Consider the following 19374-nt stretch of genomic DNA (forward strand, 5'->3'; position numbering starts at 1 on the left):
AAAGAGAAAAAGGAATGTAATAAGCTTTGCAGCTGGCACAGCCATGACTAAATATATAAGTAGTGTCTCCCTTTCTAATAACATAGAAAGGATATGATATTACAGGTCTCAGCTTATTTAAACACTGCAGTTAGCACACGTGATCTAATGGTACCACCCAGATACAGTAGCTGTAACACCATTAAAGGAATGACCTGAAGTGCCAGAGGTAGCGGGAAAAAATAGTACCCTAAATAAAATAATAATAATAATAATAAATTGTCACAGTCAGCTCCAGCCTTTCATCACAAGACCACGACAAAAATGTGAATTAGTCTGGAACCTCTCAGTTTATTTTATTACTACTGGTTCTAATGTTATGGCCAAAATACAGGGGACACATTCGTACACGTCTTGCCTAATGTTAAGTCAGTAATTTGAGTATTAACCCAACTATTCGGGAAGACTGCAATCATGTGATCAATGCGCTGGAGTAAGGAAGAACGGCCCCTTTTGATTCCAAACTCATCAAATAGCTCTGCTCCGTCACTGCTTTCAGCATAATTGCGTGAAGCCAAATGGCAACTTCCAAATAAGCATGTAACATCACTGGACAGCTTCAGTTGAGAATGCGGTTGGTCAGTACCTGACGCGGTGATATTATACGCTGACAGACATCTGGACGACTCATTGCGCATCCATCTGATACGGGCATGAACAGCATCACTTGAGAGAGCAGCCAAATGGAGCCTTTTGCATGCGCATTAAACGCCTCAGGACAGTGTCAGTTTGGAATGCTGTCGGTTACAACGTAATACAAGGGCAGGAGGGCAAGTGAATGTGTCCTACAAACCTGGACATTGATGCGGAAGTCTGGTATTCTCCTCCAGTTTGAATGTGCTCTTTTTCTACACCTTATCATGTGCCTCCTCCCCTTAAACCAAGCCATCTGTTCTGTGTCATCCCACCATGTGCCTTTGTTGACAAAATGAAAGTGGCATCCTGGAGCATAAACAACAGATGCAAGAGGATATCTAACTTGTCATATGTAAGTTCATTAGCAAAGCTGCAACATTTGACAATTTGGGATGAGAACATGTTGGGAGGGAAGTGGTTCCTGTTAGTATGCAGGTTGGGATGGTGGATGCCTCACAAAAATAAGACTTTTCCCCAAGTCTTTCTCCAGGAGATCTGTGTTCATAACCATGCGAACTTTGAATATTTATGGTTCTTCTCCAATCTCTAACCTACGTAAATTCACTTGCTTAAACTGAACCTATGTTACTTGACGTTAAATGCATGAATTTTTGTAGTACAACATGTCATCCGTGGGGTATTAATTTGTATGACAACATGCACACTGTTATATGAAGATATGTTAATGTATCCTTTTTGTTGGGTGACAATATGAAGGGAATTATGGCGTGGATATCTGAGACAATCGATAGATTGCGTGAGCAAAAGCCATTATTGTCATAATCATCTGTTGAAAACATAAATAGCACCTCACACACACACACACACACACACACACGCACTTGAATATTTCAACAACTAGTTGCCATACAGTAGCTAGAAGAGGCGCCGCTTAGGCTTTTTTGGGCAGAGATGGTGTACTGCATAATGCCTTATAGGGTTTTTTTTTGTTGTCTTTGCAAAATGTGCCTGTTTCAGTGGCCATTGGGGGCCCTTTTTCCCAACCATTTGCCTGGTTGGCCTCACATCTGGGATTGTGGATGCTTTAGATTTAGTGCGGAAAGACTCATAGAGATAGATGGGCTCTAAACTGATGTGCAGTTTATTTTTACAAATTATTTGCTTTTGGGGTGAAAGTACTGTATTTGTTTTGCCATTAAGTTTTTTTTAAGCTTGTTTTTTTTTTAATAGGACATTCTATCTTGAGTATCATTGTCCTGCTACATAATTTACTTTTATGATGTAGTCTGCATTAACTCACATTGGTAAATAAATCAGGCGGGGCTGCTGATCCAATGTCACTCTGTCACTCATAAGATGCACGAATGAGAATGTCACATACTATATAACTTGCCCATTTCCTTGCTCTCTCTCCCTCTTTGGAGAAGTGTGACAATATGACTCTGCTTGTATTAGTTATCTTGCTCCATTCTTTGTGTGTCTTTACAATAACTCATAACCCGATTTCCAGCTTCAGTCCCTCACCCCTATCTGCAGCTGATGTGTGCACACTTCAAAACAGCTTTCAGCCAAGCTTTGTGGCCAAGGGTGACTTTGTCATCGGGGGTATCTTCCCTCTTCATTATAACCAAGAGATGCCAGACCTCAACTGCACCTACAGACCACCGCCAGTGAAGTGCAATGGGTAAGTTTGATGGATGTAGAAATCATAATGGAGGTGTTTAACTTAATGACATCATTTAAAAGGTGTCTGATTGTTGTGCAAACATGTTTTTTGGTACAACTCTTGTTTAAATGAATGGACTATGCAGCATATGTACCAGATTTTAGTTTATTGTACAGCAATAATTTAGCCTGACGTGACAAAAAAATGAATGTAAACATTGATGGCTTGAACTGACATGCGCTTTGACTTTAATTGCAGAGGTTTTAAAGAAAAAAGGTCCAGACACACACACACACACACACACACACACACACACACACACACACACAAAAAGTCACGATAATGCTTTATTTTGTGACTGTGTGAGCCTCTAATTCTTTCCAAATAATTCCCAATTAGTCAACTGGAAAATAAATGTAATTTGGTACTATTTAGATTTGGAAACAGTGTATCAATTTTTCCTAAAATTTGTTCCAAATCACATGGGTCTTTCAAGTTAACATTTCAGAAATAATTAGAAACTTGGAGACCTTAAAAAAAAACATTACCAAGGGCATACCTTGTTAATATTAAAATATGGACAGAGCAAGAAGAAACCACTCAATCATTTTATTAAAGATAAAAAGATGCAATTTAATGCCAAAATAAAAACATAATCTCTGCATTTAATGTGACCTTTTTTCCACATGTGCATTTGTTCATTGTGTGTGTGATGTGTTTCTGTGTCTTCTGGATGACAGCTTTGATCCCAGGGCTTTCCGCTGGGCGCAGACCATGAGGCTGGCGGTGGAGGAAATAAACCAGAGTGCAGAGCTACTGCCCAATTACACCCTTGGGTACAAAATCTTTGATTCATGTGCATATCCACTGACAGGCCAGAGGGCTGCTCTGGCTGTGTTGAACGGGCTGAGCGAGGACAGCTCTCACATGTGCAGAGGTGCCTCTCCTCTACTCGCTGTAATAGGGGAATCTGGTTCTGCTCAGTCAATTGTGGTGTCAAGAATCCTGCAACGATTCAGAATCCCAATGGTAATGATGACTTTTTTCCTCTGTAATTCTTCCAAAACATTAGCATGTTACCCTATAATGTGTTTCATTTTCTTTTTTATACAGATCAGCTATTTTTCTTCATGTGCATGTTTGACTGACAGAAGAAAATATCCCAACTTCTTCAGAGTAATCCCTAATGATGACTATCAAGTGAGTGAGGCCTCAGATTAACTCTTTGAAACCTGGAGTGACATCACTTTTCTTGTGCTGCTTTTAGACATATTTTAGAGGTATTTTAACCTTTGAACCCTGAGCAAAACGATGTGATTTCTTTCAAAAAATATGGGAAAAACATTAGCAACTTGGAAAGAAATGTAGATTTTTTTTTTTTTTTTTTTTAAATCTAGGGGGAAACGCTTTGTTTGTAATTATAAAATCAGAAGAATTCATATAATTATGTATTTGAAATTATGTTGCAGGTAAAAAAACATTTATAATTGATTCATTTGATTTTATTTGTTGTTTCTATTTTTACTAATTTGGGGGTAATTTATTTGTACTACTTGTTACTAATTTCTCCATTTATTGCTCATTGCCCTCTTCTCATTGAAAAAAATAAATAAAATGAATCAAGTCATTTCTCTCAGGTTTAAAGAGGGGTTGATAATCTTTCAGTGCTTTCACAGTCAAAATACTTTTTTATAAAAAAAATTGCAATATATTAATGTGTTGTCTGGCAGTGCTGTATATGAGCAAATAACTTCTAATACAAAAAATAAAACTATGTCAGATAACTCTTAATGTCTGTTTTGAGTCCAAGTAAGTTGGTACTCTTTTATGATAAACCCAGGTGAAAGCCATTGCTCAGCTGCTGGTGCGCCTCAACTGGACTTGGGTTGGGCTGGTGAGAGGGGACCATGAATACGGGCGCTTTGCTGTCCAGGGTTTACTGAGAGAATTACAGGGTACCAAGGTGTGCGTAGCATACCAGGAAATGATCCCTCTGCTCTACAATCGCCAGAGGGCTCTGGAGATCATGCAGGTAGATACAAAGACACGCTGAGTTAAGTTGTCTGGCTTGAGAAGATTTTAAATCCCCTTAATCCCCCACCCCCACTCCCCCACCTCTTTTAATGTAGGTGCTTATTACTCAACAGTGCAATTAAAGTCCCTATGTGGATATTTTTTTTATGTTATTATGTCATAGAAAGTATACAATTCAGTTGAAATTTGCTGCAGTCTGTTATGCTTTCAGCCCTTGCATGACAGAGTCCCCTGGTTGGCTCCTTGTAGGGGAGGGGAAGGAGTATTGCTGTTTGCCAAGTTTCTTTTTTTTTAAAAAATAACACTAGATGTCACCATATTAGGAAATATTTAAATCTTACATGTTGGGACTTTAGAAAAAAAAATGCAATCATTTCACATTATTTGATTCTTGCTAAGTTTCACTTAACCTGCTTTATTTTTGCCTTCTCTCTTACTTGTGAAACTCTTTGCTCCACCATCATATACCTCTCTGGAAAGGTGATGCAAAGCTCTTTGGCAAAAGTGGTGGTGGTATTTTCAGCCGAGGGGGAGATGACACCTTTCTTGATTGACTATATGACACAAAACATCACTGGAATCCAGTGGGTGGCTAGCGAGGCCTGGGTCACAGCATCTGTCTTTACAGGGAGCGAGTATTACCCCTACCTAGGGGGCACAATTGGGTTTGGCATCAGAAAAGGTCACATCTCCAGACTCAGTGACTATCTGCAGACAGTCAACCCACAGATGTATCCCAATAATATTCTGGTTAAGGAGCTCTGGCAGGCCCTGTATGGTTGCAGATCCTCTCCGTTGCCTGACTCCCAGTTGCCTCCCTGCTCAGGGCAGGAGTCCCTGCTGGAGCAGCATTCAGCCTACATGAATACATCAAGCCCTAGAGTGGCCTATAATGTCTACAAGGCTGTATATGCAATTGCTCATTCCCTGCACAACCTCCTTCTCTGTCAACCAGGAAGTGGTCCTTTCCAAAACAACTCATGTGCTCAAAGCAGCAACATACACCCCTGGCAGGTATATTTCAACTTTCGTACAGTTATTGCACTGTAAATTATATTTGATTCTTTTAAAGAATATTTAATGTGATCTGTTGGTTTTCAAGCTTCAGTACTACCTCCAGGAAGTGACATTTAACATTGCCGGGGAGGAGGTGAACTTTGACCTAAAGGGCGACTCTATACCCTATTATGATGTTCTCAACTGGCAGAGAGGCACAGGCGGGAACATTGAATTTGTCAGCGTGGGGTTGTTTGATGGAACCAAGCCGCCCGGGGAGGAGCTGGTCATCCAGGAGAACAGGATAATGTGGGCAGGGCATCAGAGCGAGGCAAGCTGCTCAAACTGTGTTTTTACCTTCATCAGATGCCAACTGTTGAAGTTCTGTAGGTTGAGGTGGAGGTAAGTCAGGTGGGCAGGACAGGCTGGGTCTGATGTGAGTTCCTTTGCAATCATACAGTAAACAGTAGAGTTCAAAGCCTGTTTAACACTCGCTGTTGAATTCCCAGTGGTGGAATTCTTCAACAACAAAAGTATTAAATTGCATTAAAATGAAACACTGTATGTATAGCATAAACAAAGGCACAAGGTGTTTTTCTTCCAAATTAAATCCTGAAATGGAATGTTGGCTTATTCGTACAATATTCTAGTTTGACACACTTGATTTATAGTGATGTTCAGCACATCCTGACATTTAATATAATAATGGTATAACCTTTTTTTTTCGGGGGGGGGGTTGGATTGATCAAGGAATTGACGAATAATTTCAGCTTACTCTTTTCACACAGCAGAGCTGAAAGACAATATATGCTCCCTAGGTGCCAGTGTCTGTATGCAGTTCCAGCTGTCTTCCAGGGTCCCGGAAGGCTGTCCGTCGTGGGGAGCCTGTCTGCTGCTTTGACTGTGTACCATGTGACAGTGGCAAAATTAGCAATCAGACAAGTGAGCTTAAAACTAAACAACATAAAGCACAATTCAAATATATTTTCTTACATAAAGGTAATATTTGACCACTGAGCTACTCCCTTTTGATTCTCTTCCCTTTAGATTCAGTAGAGTGCACGTTTTGTCCCGAGGACTTCTGGTCAAACAATGACAGAACCGCCTGCATCCCTAAGAAGGTGGAGTTCTTGGCCTATGATTCCTTAGGTATAGCCCTAACAGTGATCTCTGTGGTGGGTGCCTGTATCACTATTGTTGTCTTTGCAGTCTTTTTCTACCATAGAAACACAGCCATCGTCCGTGTGAATAACTCTGAACTTAGCTACTTTATCCTCTTTGCTTTGACACTATGTTTCCTGTGTTCCCTGGTGTTCATTGGTGAGCCAACATCGTGGTCCTGCATGTTGCGCCACACTGCCTTTAGCATCACATTTTCACTTTGCATCTCTTGCATCCTGGGGAAGACTCTGGTGGTGTTGGCCGCTTTCACTGCCACCAGGCCAGGGGACAACATCATGAAGTGGCTGGGGCCCAAGCAGCAGAGGGCCATTATCTTCACTTGCACTCTAGTTCAAGTGATTATCTGTGCTGCCTGGCTCATTGATGCTCCCCCTTTTCCATCCCGAAATACAGAATACGAACGCTCAAAGATCATACTGGAGTGTAGTGTGGGCTCCAGCCTGGCGTTCTGGTGCGTTCTGGGATATATTGGTCTGCAGGCCTGTCTGTGCTTTGTACTGGCTTTTTTGGCCCGTAAGTTGCCGGGAAACTTCAATGAAGCCAAGTTCATCACTTTTAGCATGCTGATCTTCTGTGCTGTGTGGCTAGCATTCATCCCTGCTTATATCAGCTCCCCTGGAAATTATGCCGATGCAGTGGAGTCTTTTGCCATTTTGGCTTCCAGCTTTGGCTTGTTGTTCTGTCTGTTTGCTCCAAAGTGTTACATTATTTTACTGAAGCCAGAAAAGAATACAAAACAGCACCTAATGGGAAAAGAAAAGAAGTAACATGCTTTAAAGAGGTTCATATCAAACACATTTTTGCTGCTTTAAAAAATGCCTACCTAAAAAATCCAATATCAGCCTAAGAGGATGCTGTATTGAGAGTGTTTTCAACATTAAGTTTTGTTTCAGTCCCGTAACAGCCACTTACAGCACTTTCTGACCCAAACAGCTGACCGGCAGCGAATGAGAAATGTAGTGCCAAAGGAAAAGGCTACATGAGGGGGAGGTAAAGCGTTAAGTATACTCGAAATATAGCATCTATCTAGACTGATATTGATCTTTTAGGTAGGCCTTTTTCAAGCAGCTAAAATATGTTTTGATATCAACTTCTGCGGGGTGCGCGCCTGCAAACTATGAGTGTGTCAACTGCCAGCTACTCTATGTAATGCAATGACCATATATAAGTATCTCATACAGCCTCACTCCTAAAATCCCAAACTATCACTTCAAGTTAAACTTTGAAAATGTTTCAGTTTTCTTTTCAATGTTTAATGTAATCTAAAAATAGTTAGCAAATTATAATTTATTACAAGTTTGTTCTGACATGAGTTGTTGTGTGTTACACTTTGATGTATTAATAAAGAAAGAATGATATTTATGCATAACTATTTGTCATTTCTGAAGCTCAGTATGTTAGGGAAATATCTGATGCTAATTTACCCTTCTAAACTTGTGAGCTTAAGTTTTGGATTGATTCAAGCTAAATGGGGCACTGGACAAAAAATAATAAATATTCTGTAATTATTTATGAAAAAGACTCAAAATTCTGTGTTTATTGTAACATAGTCAATCTTTTGTCCTGAGGGAAAAATAAGGCAAATATGTGCAGCGAGTTGAGGTTATTTCTTAATTAAATTTATTTGTTATTTTAAACCCAAACTATGTTACCTTCACCCTGCTGCAAGAAGAATGCAGCTAACCCAATACTTGCACTTTTCAGTATAATCATTTAAAATCAGTCTTAGAAAACCATTTTGAACCCTGCCAATCCAACCCATGTCAAATCCAATGGTATTCTGTCAACTTTATGCTCATGTATTTGTGTCCGGTTCCTGTTTTATTTTGAAATGTGTTGTCATTGTGTTTAGTGCTACTTTTACTTCCTGAGTTTTCCCTCCTTTGTTGACTACCTCATGTGCTTCACCTGTGTCTTCTGTCACTCACCTGTGTGTAGTTAGTAATCAGCCCTTGTTTTTAAAGCCCAGTGTTTCTCCCCATTCAGTTGCCAGGTTGTCATTGTGGCCATTGTGTGTTCATGCTTTCCAGTCTTTTTCTCATGTTTGATTCCCTGGTTTTTGACACTGCTTGGATTTATGAACTTTGTTTCTGTGTGATTTCCCTGCAAGGATTTTCCTGCTGTTGTTGACTGCCTTCACGTGTATGACCACTGAGCACCTAAGTAAAGATTTGGATCCAGTGAATTGTTGTTGGTGTTTGGTGCTTTTCTCTGAAACTGAGTCCAAGGTTTCTAATAAGTCATTACAAATGCATTACTCTCAGCAATTAAATAATTATTTCTCAATTTTCAGAGATGCTTTGGTTTAAATGAGTTCTTTAAGGGAAGTCCAAATCTTCTTTCTCAGATTTTCAAATTTAAAGGCCCCCAAGGAATGTGCAGATACTGACACCTAACTTTTTTACTGCAGTCATAAGAAGTCTAATAAAACAAATCTCCCCAGATAAAGGGTTATAGACTAAGAGACATTGTACAATAACAGGTAAAGTTCCAGCACAATCCAGTCTTTTTTACAGAAATGAGAAAAAATTACAGTCAAGTCCCTACTTGAGACATTTTTATTAACATCACAACTTGAAAAACAAGTTTCATTTGATAATTTATTTTTGTTTCACATGCAAATATTCAACCTTTTTTATTTGACTATGATTTATGAAAAAACGTATGTGCTTCTGTTTGCTTGATGGCCACTTAAAATGAGCACCTACAACATAAATATTATGTTCATGACAGATATTTTCCAGTCATGCCTTTCTTAATGTTTCTCTGAGGCCGAAATAAAATAATATAACATTTGGGTACAAAAATACAAAGCAACAGTCCTAAACTGGATGCTAATATAGCAAAAACTTCAACAGCCACAGTAAACTTCCCAGGGGAGCTGACATAAGCTGGGATGAAAGAAATCCACACGGCACAGAAGATCAGCATGCTGAAGGTGATGAGCTTTGCCTCATTGAATCTATCAGGTAGCTTGCGTCCGAGGAATGCCAGGAGGAGGCAGACGAAGGCCATTAGACCGATGTAGCCCAGGACGAGATAAAATCCAGGGGGCCATGGCTCCTTACACTCCACAACAATCTATATTTGTCCAACAGTAAAAAATACAAATCATTTAATAAATTAGTTCATATTGTTCAAATAGTTCCTTTCTGATTTCAGTGACAAACATGAAAGCCACTGTGTCTATGATTTTGCATTTCTGACTTTGGTTACTTCTGATGGTAGTATCAAAAAACATTCTCTGTTTGACACTAGTTCAAACAGGTTTTCATCCCAACTCGTCACATGTTGCCGCTTTGTGAGTGGACTTCTGCATCTATTTTTTTACCCCTCTACGTCTGCTATTAATGCTCCAGGATGCCACTACCGTAATGTAACAAACAAATGCACATACTGATTTGATGGCGCACATGGTTATGTTTAGGGAACGACAGCACATGGCAACCAAGGCCAGACTGGCATGGATGGTTAGGTTTAAGTAACAAAGCCATGGATGGTTGGGATTAGAAGAGGGAGGCTCATGGTAAGGTTTAGAAAAAGAACATCAAATTCAAACAGGCAGAGAACACAAAACACAAAATTTCTAACTTCAAACTCTGGATTTGTTTGAACCATCCACCTTCCCCTCCCTCCGGCCCCATAGGCACTTGTGCTCCTTGTATTACGTCGTGACAGGCAGCGTTTAAATCTGACACTGTCCTGCCACATTTCATGTGCATGCAACCGGTTACATCCAACTGCATTCTTAAGTGATGCTGCTGTGGCCAGATCATGCAGACATGCCAGGTGCCGTCCAGCAACGTAACACCGTGACCAGATCTGGCCGAACTCTCAGCTGATGCCCTCCAGCAGCATTCTTTATGTATGTAAAAGGTGCCTTTTTGCATTGTGCACTTAAACAGAATGCACTGATAGTATGGTGTTATACAACTAAGGGATAAGCTGCTAGTTCTTACTTTTCCAGTTGAGGCTTGGTAGTTTGGATTCTTGAATGGGAAGGGAGGTGCTCCTAAAATCCAACCAGCGCAAAGACACACCTGAGGGCAAGATTAAAAATTATGAAATTCAAAAAACACAAACATTTGAAATAGTCAACAACTGAGGTAAAAGATAGTGATGGCTACATGGCCCTACCACCTGAGGGGTTGTAGTGCAGAGAATCAGGGTCCTCTGTTGAGAGGGACCAAACAGCTTCAGAGCCCTAGAACCAGGTACATTAGATCTGAAGGCCAAGAGAACCACAATGGTCTTAACAAGGAGGCAGGACAGACAAAGGACAAAACTAATCCCGAATGCTGCCTGTCGAAGCCTACATGTCCACACAGACGGCTGGCCAACAAACAGCAGGGAACACAAGAAGCAGAGTGTGAGTGACAGGAGAAGCAAAAAACTTATTTCTGAGTTGTTGGCCTTGACGATCGGAGTGGAACGGAAATGGTGAAAAACAGCAGTGATGATCGTTGTCAGGACAACACCAAGTAGTGTGAGTGCGACCAGGATGATGCCCATCGTATCATGGAAAGACAGGAATTCCTCGACACCGGCCACACATTTCACCTTATCCTTGTCTGACCAGAAGTATTCAGGACATTTCGTACACTCAGTGGAACCTTTGGAGACACACAGTACTTGCACACTTGTAAATGCACAAAACTCAAATTCTGCACACCAAGATTTTATATTGATACAACATTTTTTGATGACTCTCCAGGTAATTTCCTAACAAGAGTTAGAGAATATATAAATTCAGAAATGATCCATGGGCTACCAGTATGGTTGCTGATCTCTCCATCTGCACAGGGCAAACAGTCAAAGCAGCAGTGGGGCTCCCCAGGACGTCTGGCCTGCCTGCTGCCAGGGGGACATGGGACACTACACTGAGATGTAGGCACCTGAATTAATAAAGGTGTTAAAATACACAACAAGATTTACTTATTTATATTTTTCATGTGGAAAAAAATACAGCAATTTTAATTATCAGGTAATACTTAAAATGCTCTATCCTGTGAAGAAAATAAAATCATTTTTGAAACATGATTTAATTTTAGGGGACAAAAGACCTACCTGTGACTGTCCATTTGTCCATACAACGGTACTCTGCTCTATCTGCAACTGTTGTCTCAATGGTGCTGAACCGTCATAGCTTCCCACTTTGATAAATCTGAACACAGCATGAAATTATTTCAAAATGCAATCATGCCAAATCTTATGAGTAACACTTTTATTTATTTTTTATCACAACTCAGCTGAATGCTTCAATAACAGTAATAAACATATAGCTTCTTAATCATGATTTCTTAAAAGGACAGGCATATGCCTGTGCCGCGAAGTATAATGCTCCACCTAATTTCACCCTTGGTGTCCTTCTGCCAGTTAATGATGTCGTAGAGAGGGACCGGCTCTCCATTGGAGTCAAAATATACCTTCTCCTCAAACTGGTTGGTAAAATTCACTGTTTTTAGATGATGCAGCAACTGTGGAAAAGGAGGGAGGGAGGAAGAAAAAAAGATCAAAAGGCCAAAAGATGATGCAACAACACAAAAAGTGACATATATATATATATATATATATATAAAATTTTATTTTTTTTGCAGTGGTCTAACTTACCTGCCTTGATGTAAATGGCTTATGTGTCTCACACATTCCCTTGTTATGTCCTTCAGAGTCACAATTCAGTAAAGTGTGCAGAGCATGGGCGATGGCGTATACAGCTTTATACACATTATATGATATTCTGACCTGAGATACATCTGTGTAACTGCTGGCAGTGTACCTAAGATCCTCTGAACCAGTGCATGTAGGCTTTCCAGGAGCACCTTTATAGTTTTCATCAGTTGACCCCGTTAATCTGCTATTTTTTCCTACAATTGGCCTGAGCAATGAACCAGAACTGTGTTGAGAGTCTGATTTGTAGCCAAAGACATCCAATTCTCCATTATCGACAATATTTGTGACATTTTCTTTGGACCTGTCTCCTATAAATTTTAGCCTGCAGCCAAACAGCTCTTCCCAGAACATGTTGACAAATTCCATCCCAGGTTTGGGAGAAGGGCGAACATTCAGCAGAAACTCTTTCAAGCCGGGGATCCTGACCCCAGGGAAGGAGAAGCCCAGCGTGCCCTCTAAGAGAGAGTGAAAGCGAGGTGAGCTCAGCAGGCTAGCGGTCACCCAGGCTTCACTAGCTACCCACTGGATCCCTGTCACATTTCTTTGAGCCAACTGCAAAATAAGGCATACTTAAATGATGTTAAGAAAGCACACAGTTGAATATGAGCACCAATATTATTTCAATATACTTCATTCCCACACTATTACTTTAAATACTGCATTTCCATATTTTATGCAAATGTAAATACATTGACTTTGCTTACCTCTATAAGCAGATCCAGCAGTTGTCCCTCTGTGGCAAAGACCACCACTACCTTTGCGGTTGAACTCTGCAGCTTGTCTGCCATATGTTGTATCTCAGTCACTGTGGGTGATTTTGGGATAGTCAGATGAAATTCCAGACACCCTCCTTGTTGTCTAAACTGATTAGAAAATGCTTGGATGCCATAGTGACTGTAGTCATCCTAAAAAATATAAGAGAAAGGTTCTGTAAATTATGTGTGTTTGTTTAACTGACATATAGTGGGGTAAAAGAAGTCCTTATCTCACCATGGTCCCGATTGTGCCCACCCAGAGCCATCCTAAAAAGGTGACCAGCTGAACAAGACCTTGAACTTGAAAGAGATCACTTGGCACAGTCCGCATGAATGATGGGTACATATGCTTGTTAGTCAGACAGGCACAGGTGGCAAAATAACTCACCTACAGGTGTTATTGAGATAGGAAAAATGCCAGACACAAATCCTCATTATTATGTACATTTGTCTTGGAAAATTGTTAACAAGGACGGAAATAAATTGCCACTACCATTCACACAACAATATGGTGGAAAGGAAAGCTAAAGTGAAAATAAAGAAGGGTTCATATTTCTGAGTTTTTATTCCTTTCTTACCAACGGGAGGTTGAAAGGACCAAGAGTTTGAGCTACAGCTCTTGTGGGTGAAGAAGATGCAAGGCCGATCACAGCAGGCACATGACATATGGGCGAATATTCAGATTTTGCACTCCCATTCATTTTCTCCTGTGTTATATTTCCCTTTACATAATTTCCATAATCTTTAAGCCAGTGAGGTTTTTCTTTACCAATTTCAGTGTCTGTCTTTTTCAATGTGCTCAGCATCCTTTTCTTTCTTTTTATTTCCTTTGTCTTTACTGCCTTATATCTGGTAGACCTATCCTTTAAGATATCTGATCTTTTTTCTGTTTCTTTCATATGTTTCAGCTTAGTCTTTACAGTGTTGGAATGACTGACAAAAGACAAAAGAGCTTGCAGGCTGGTGTGGACATGGTCACAGCTGTCCATGATTTGGTAGCCCAGTTTAACACCTGGTAACAGCTTTGAATTCTGATTAATTTCCTCCACTGCGAACACCATGGTCATCATCCAGCGGAAGGCTCTGTGGTCAAAGCTGTAGGTAATTCCATGAAGATGAATTCAGTCTATGTCATTTTTAATGAGGCATAAAACAGTATCACACCACAATATCAATCAAGGCATGGGGACAGACAAACATATCAATCTAATCACAGCAAGGGGAAATGCTTTCACTTATTTGTGTTAAAATGCATTAATTATTAATTGTGGGTTAAAATCGGATATCAACAGTATCCTGACACTTACCCACTGCAAGGCATGAGCTGAGGTTTGCTGAGGTAACTGTGCTGTGGCATAGGAGCTATGTAATGCAGAGGAAAGAGCCCTCCAATCACAACATCCCCTCCCAACTGCAGGGCCAGATACTCATTGTCTGCCAGTTTTACACACTGAGGTAAGCTAGAGCCAACACCACTCACTCCCTCTATCCCTAAATCACTTAGTCCCTTTGTCTCTTCTCCTTTCACCAAACCTTTCTTTAGACAAAGTCTTTCCTTTTCCTTCAAACTCTTAGTTACAGAAAACACTGGAAAAAGAAGGCTAAATAACGCTAAAAGAAGCAGCCACTGAGAAGCCCCCAAAAGGGTATAATGCAGTGTCCAAAATGACCCCATGAAGACTGTGCATGCCAGAGATGCTGATTTTCCAACATAGTCTCTGAAAGGGTGATGAAGTAAACTATATGAAAACTGTGATGCTTGCATCATTTCATTGGTCATATGAGTCATTGCCGGATCATCCAATCAAAATGAAACATAATTGCACAGGTGAGAGGATTATACATGGATCAAGTTCAGTATGAGGCTTAGCAATGACTATGTTATTTATATTATAACTATATTATATTAAAAAAAAAAACCATGGCCACAGTTTAATCCAAAATTTGCAATAAACATATAAAACAAATTCATGCTGCAGAGAGGAGCAGTTCTGGTTCTTTCTTCTAGTCAGGCAGCTGTTCGCTTGTTATGCTTACTATCTATTTGTAAATCTCATTTGTAATTAAAACAATAACTATAAAAACGTATATCATGTTAGTATTAAAGACTAAAGAATTCTGGAGTTCTTAACACAGCAGGGGTTGGCAAATCATTCAGTTTAGAACATTATTAAACACACAGCAAGATTCCCAAAAACGTTTATTCAAAAGAAAGAAAGCAATAATTAACATGCAAATATACAATCTAAATAAAGTGAACAACAGACTAAGACACAAAAGGAGGCTGGGGGTGGGGGATGAGGGGGTGGGTGACTGTTTTAAAGGTGCATTTCAAAGCTCTAAACTTGTATACCTCAAGAGCTCCAAACTGTTGCCATCCTCACTGTTTCAAATTTATTTCTATCTTTGTTCATTAAATGTATCTTGGTGTTCTTCTCTGGCATGCACAATATGATGTAACATTTTGGAGCAAATATACAGAGTATTAGTCCAAAACTGGAGGCCAGAATGGCAAAGATCTCCACAGCCACAGTAAATTTCCCAGGAGAGCTGACATATGCTGGAATAAATGTGATCCAGACAGCACAAAATATCAGCATGCTGAAGGTGATGAGCTTGGCTTCATTAAAATTATCAGGTAGTTTTCGGGCAAAGACTGCTAGCACAAAACAAAAGACAGCCAGTAGGCTGACGTACCCAAGAACAGCCCAGAACCCAATAGCTGAGCCTAATGCACACTCCAAAATGATTCTCTTCTTGTATGTGGTCAGGTTTTTCACTGGAAAAGGGGGACTAACAACAAGCCAAACGGTACATATTAAAACTTGAATGAATGTGAAAATGACTACAGTCATTCTCTGCTGTGGAGGACCAAACCATTTCATCACATTACTGCCTGGGAGTGTAGCTTTAAAGGCCATTAACACTACGATTGTTTTTCCAAGAACACAAGACATACAGAGGACGAAGGTGATCCCAAATGCTGTGTGGCGCAGCATGCAGGACCACTCAGAGGGTGCTCCAATGAAAGTTAACGAACATAAGAAACAAAGAGTCAGGGAGAAGAGCAGCAGGAAGCTCAGCTCAGAGTTGTTGGCCCTGACAATCGGGGTTGTCCTGTGACGATAAAACACTACTGCTGTTATAATGGCAAGACAGGCACCACCAACTGAGAATACAGTCAGGATGATTCCCAGGATCTCGTTGAAGGAAAGAAACTCTACAGGCTTGGGGAGACAAGTGTCTCTTTCTGCATTAGGCCAGAACTCTTTGGGGCACGAGAAACAATCAGGGGAATCTGAAAAACATATAACAAAAATGGCTTAACTTATTGTGTATTTAATGTCATTGACATGCATTAAGAAGTAAAAGTACCTGTAGCATTACTCATCTCCCCCTCAGGACATGGTATACAATCATAACAGCAGATGGGTTTTCCTTTCTGCAGAACTTTACGAGTTCCTGGAGGACAGCTGACACTGCACACTGACACAGGCACCTGTCACATCGATACAAACAAACATACATATTCAGATGCGCTATAATCCTTTGTAGAATAACGGTTAGGCTCATATTTGTCGAGTGCCTTAAAGCAATACTCACATATCAATATGTGTATTGTGTATATGTTTATTGTCAGTGTTTAGGTACAAATTACACAGTACTCATTTTGTGTAAAAAAAAAAAAATCAGATGAGGCTAAAACAAGGCTTTTAACATTTCCAACGTTACAGTCTACACAGTAAAAACATTAAAACTCACTACTTGCTCTTTACCTGTGTGTTGCCATTCACCCAGGTGAGCTTCCTGTTGATCCTGAACTCCTGGCCCACTGGCAGTGATGCATCATAGTGCCCTACTGTCACCAATTCAATGCTCCCACTCTCACTTTTCTGCCAGTTAACCAGCTCGTATGTGGCCACAGGATCTCCGTTGGCATCAAATGACACATCATAACCATTCTGGGAAAAATTTACTTTCCTCAGTTGACTAAGAACCTTTTAGGATGAGGTTGAGTTACACAGTGAGGAAGAGAAATTTAACAATGTAAAATAAATTGAATGTTTAATTTCATACTGTAGCAAAAATGAACATTGGGGTGTTCAAATATTTGTTTCTACTGACCTCTTTGGAGTCTATCCTCGTGAATTTATCACAATGAGCTGCAGAATTAGTGTCCTGGCACACTGCATTATGGATGGCATGTGCTATTGCATAAACAGCCTTGTACACCATGTTAGTGATTCGCAGCTGTGATGTATCAGTGTACGGGGTCTGGAGCTTTTGTATGTCTTCAGTTCCATCACACACACTCACGTCTGTGGCTGCACCTAAAACATACATAACAGAAAGCTGATTTTAGAGTTGACAATGATGTTACATTATAATTCATCTGTATATGTTCATTATCCTTTTTTTGAGTTTTTGTTTAAACTACCAAATATGTATTGTACAAAATCAAATACATACTGTATACTGTATTAATTCATCTATTAAACATGATTGTTTCACATTTAATTTCAAAGCAGTTTCCTCACCATCCTGCAGTTGAATGCATCCTCCCTGGTATCAGTAGCATTGTTAAAGTGAGCCTGACATCTAAAAATGTCATTGCGTAGTACTACTTCTCTGTAATTGTTGTGCATTTACCAATAAATAATTAGAATCTTGAAACAAATAAATGACTAAAATACTTCAATCAGAAGTGTAACTGATACATGCTAGTAAGTGAAGTTGCAGCAATTTGTTAGTATTTTGTTTTGCTTGGTGGCCTGGAGTCTGTGTGTACTTGTGTTCAGGACATTATTAACGTTGTGAAACAACTGCAGCAAAGTTCACACAAAGTATTTTCCAAGACAGCAGAGTGCCTACACATGACTGGAAAATTATTCAATCAAATGAAATTATGTACAGAGATGCAATTTGTGTCTTTGTTCAATGCCAGTAAATTCCCTTTCTGGGGTCTGGTCTAAGAGTGGCATCACACAATCATCAAAACAACACAGCATGACCACAATGACCAAACTGTGAATGTTACATGTGTCAAAAATCAGCATAACTGTCTCACTTTTCCCCAGCCTGCAGTTGAAAGCATCCTCCCAGAACTCAGTCAGCACTGGAGAGGCAGACACTTTAGAGGGGGAGAGGTCCAGCAAGAAGTCTCTCAGACCTGGGATGACAGATTGCTCAATACCGAATCCAATGGCTCCAGCACAAAAGCTGAAACCCAGCATTTCTGGGTCAGTTACCCACGACTCACTGCCTATCCACTGGCGAGGTGGAGAAGGCTTGAGTGACAGCTCCTCCAGCAGGATCCTCATGTCTCCAGGAGAGGCAAATGCCACAACAACCATAGCTGTGGACCTGGAGAGACAGTGCATAATATTATACAAGTATAAACATAACATTGAAATTGAATTGAGATAGGAAACAGAGACAAACATGAAATATTGTTTACTTCAGTATTTTTTCTCACTGACTCATTTTCATTACTATATCAATGCAAAGATATTAAAAAAAAGTCTCATCTTATATTTTACAGAACATTTTTGCACAATCAGTGATGTAGAAACCTCCGGATAACATCTGCCACTCTCTGGATTCTGCTACGTGGGTTTGTCCGATAGAAAGCCTCTGAATATTCCACACAGATTCCCTCTTTGTGTGCTGCTTCCAGGAAAGTAGCCACGCCATTATTTCCATAGTCTGAATCTGAATGGACAGCACCTATCCAAGTCCAGCCAAAGTGTTTCACCAGCTTGGCCAGAGCGTCAGCCTGGAACTGATCACTGGGGATTGTTCTGAAGAAAGTCGGGTACTGCTGCTTATCAGACAGGCATGCACAAGTGGCAAAGTGGCTCACCTAAAGGAAAGCAACAGTATAAATATTCAAAAGGAGAGATGAAAAACCAGTACTGTATATTAAACATAGTTTGCCAGAAATTCAAAATATTTACTTGAGGAATGTTAAAGGACCCGATGATACGTGACATGCTGATGGATGGTGTGGATCCAGACTCACCAACAACAGCCATCACCATTCCAGATCGTGAGCAGTTATCATCGGTGTAAAACACAGGGTCCAGACCACTTGAAAGCTGAAATGCCACATGCACTGCCACAGGCACAGAGGCGCACGAGTCATAGATCTGATAACCGAGTTTGATACCCGGCAGCAGCTCTGTGCTGCTGTTAATTTCTTCTATGGCGAAGATCATTGCACGTGAGAAGCGCAGTTCACGGGAGACAATTCTGCATACAGACACTCGTGTCACTGTTCACACTTACAGTTCATAATTCTCACAAAAATACATAATAAAAGATGACCGTTATTCATAGATACAGTGACTGCACTTTATGTATGGATCAAATACACACCACAGAGTTGCCTGAACAACAAAATTTTAAAAATAAATGAATAAATAAAACAAAAAA

At 40.1% G+C, this 19374-nt stretch overlaps 3 protein-coding genes across 3 annotated transcripts; 1 reads left to right on the forward strand and 2 right to left on the reverse strand.

Annotated features, from left to right (window-relative positions):
- The first annotated feature begins 608 nt into the window (after positions 1 to 608).
- LOC121943066 (extracellular calcium-sensing receptor-like) lies at positions 609 to 7281 on the forward strand. Its single transcript, XM_088078330.1, has 10 exons — positions 609 to 613; positions 2147 to 2320; positions 3043 to 3331; positions 3416 to 3502; positions 4143 to 4334; positions 4817 to 5086; positions 5147 to 5350; positions 5439 to 5663; positions 6151 to 6274; positions 6380 to 7281. Exons 1-10 carry the CDS (start codon positions 609 to 611, stop codon positions 7279 to 7281), a joined length of 2472 nt encoding a protein of 823 aa, XP_087934456.1.
- A 1957-nt stretch (positions 7282 to 9238) lies between these two features.
- On the reverse strand, positions 9239 to 14728 carry olfcu1 (olfactory receptor C family, u1). The gene is made up of 14 exons (XM_088078331.1): positions 14651 to 14728; positions 14247 to 14350; positions 13874 to 14034; positions 13518 to 13681; positions 13175 to 13327; positions 12889 to 13089; positions 12473 to 12736; positions 12125 to 12319; positions 11861 to 11991; positions 11582 to 11678; positions 11286 to 11409; positions 10655 to 11127; positions 10474 to 10554; positions 9239 to 9595 (listed from the first exon to the last, which is right to left on the reverse strand). The coding sequence occupies exons 1-14, from the start codon at positions 14726 to 14728 to the stop codon at positions 9239 to 9241; spliced, it is 2583 nt and encodes an 860-aa protein (XP_087934457.1).
- A 533-nt stretch (positions 14729 to 15261) lies between these two features.
- On the reverse strand, positions 15262 to 19172 carry LOC121940070 (extracellular calcium-sensing receptor-like). Its single transcript, XM_088078285.1, has 7 exons — positions 18897 to 19172; positions 18513 to 18802; positions 18008 to 18303; positions 17065 to 17270; positions 16716 to 16937; positions 16315 to 16438; positions 15262 to 16237 (listed from the first exon to the last, which is right to left on the reverse strand). The coding sequence occupies exons 1-7, from the start codon at positions 19155 to 19157 to the stop codon at positions 15294 to 15296; spliced, it is 2343 nt and encodes a 780-aa protein (XP_087934411.1). The 5' UTR covers positions 19158 to 19172; the 3' UTR covers positions 15262 to 15293.
- Between the last annotated feature and the right edge of the window lie 202 nt (positions 19173 to 19374).

Source organism: Plectropomus leopardus, chromosome 6 (assembly GCF_026936395.1).
Source record: "Plectropomus leopardus strain MGB_pleo_1.0 chromosome 6, ASM2693639v1, whole genome shotgun sequence".
Classification (NCBI taxonomy): Eukaryota; Metazoa; Chordata; class Actinopteri; order Perciformes; family Serranidae; genus Plectropomus; species Plectropomus leopardus.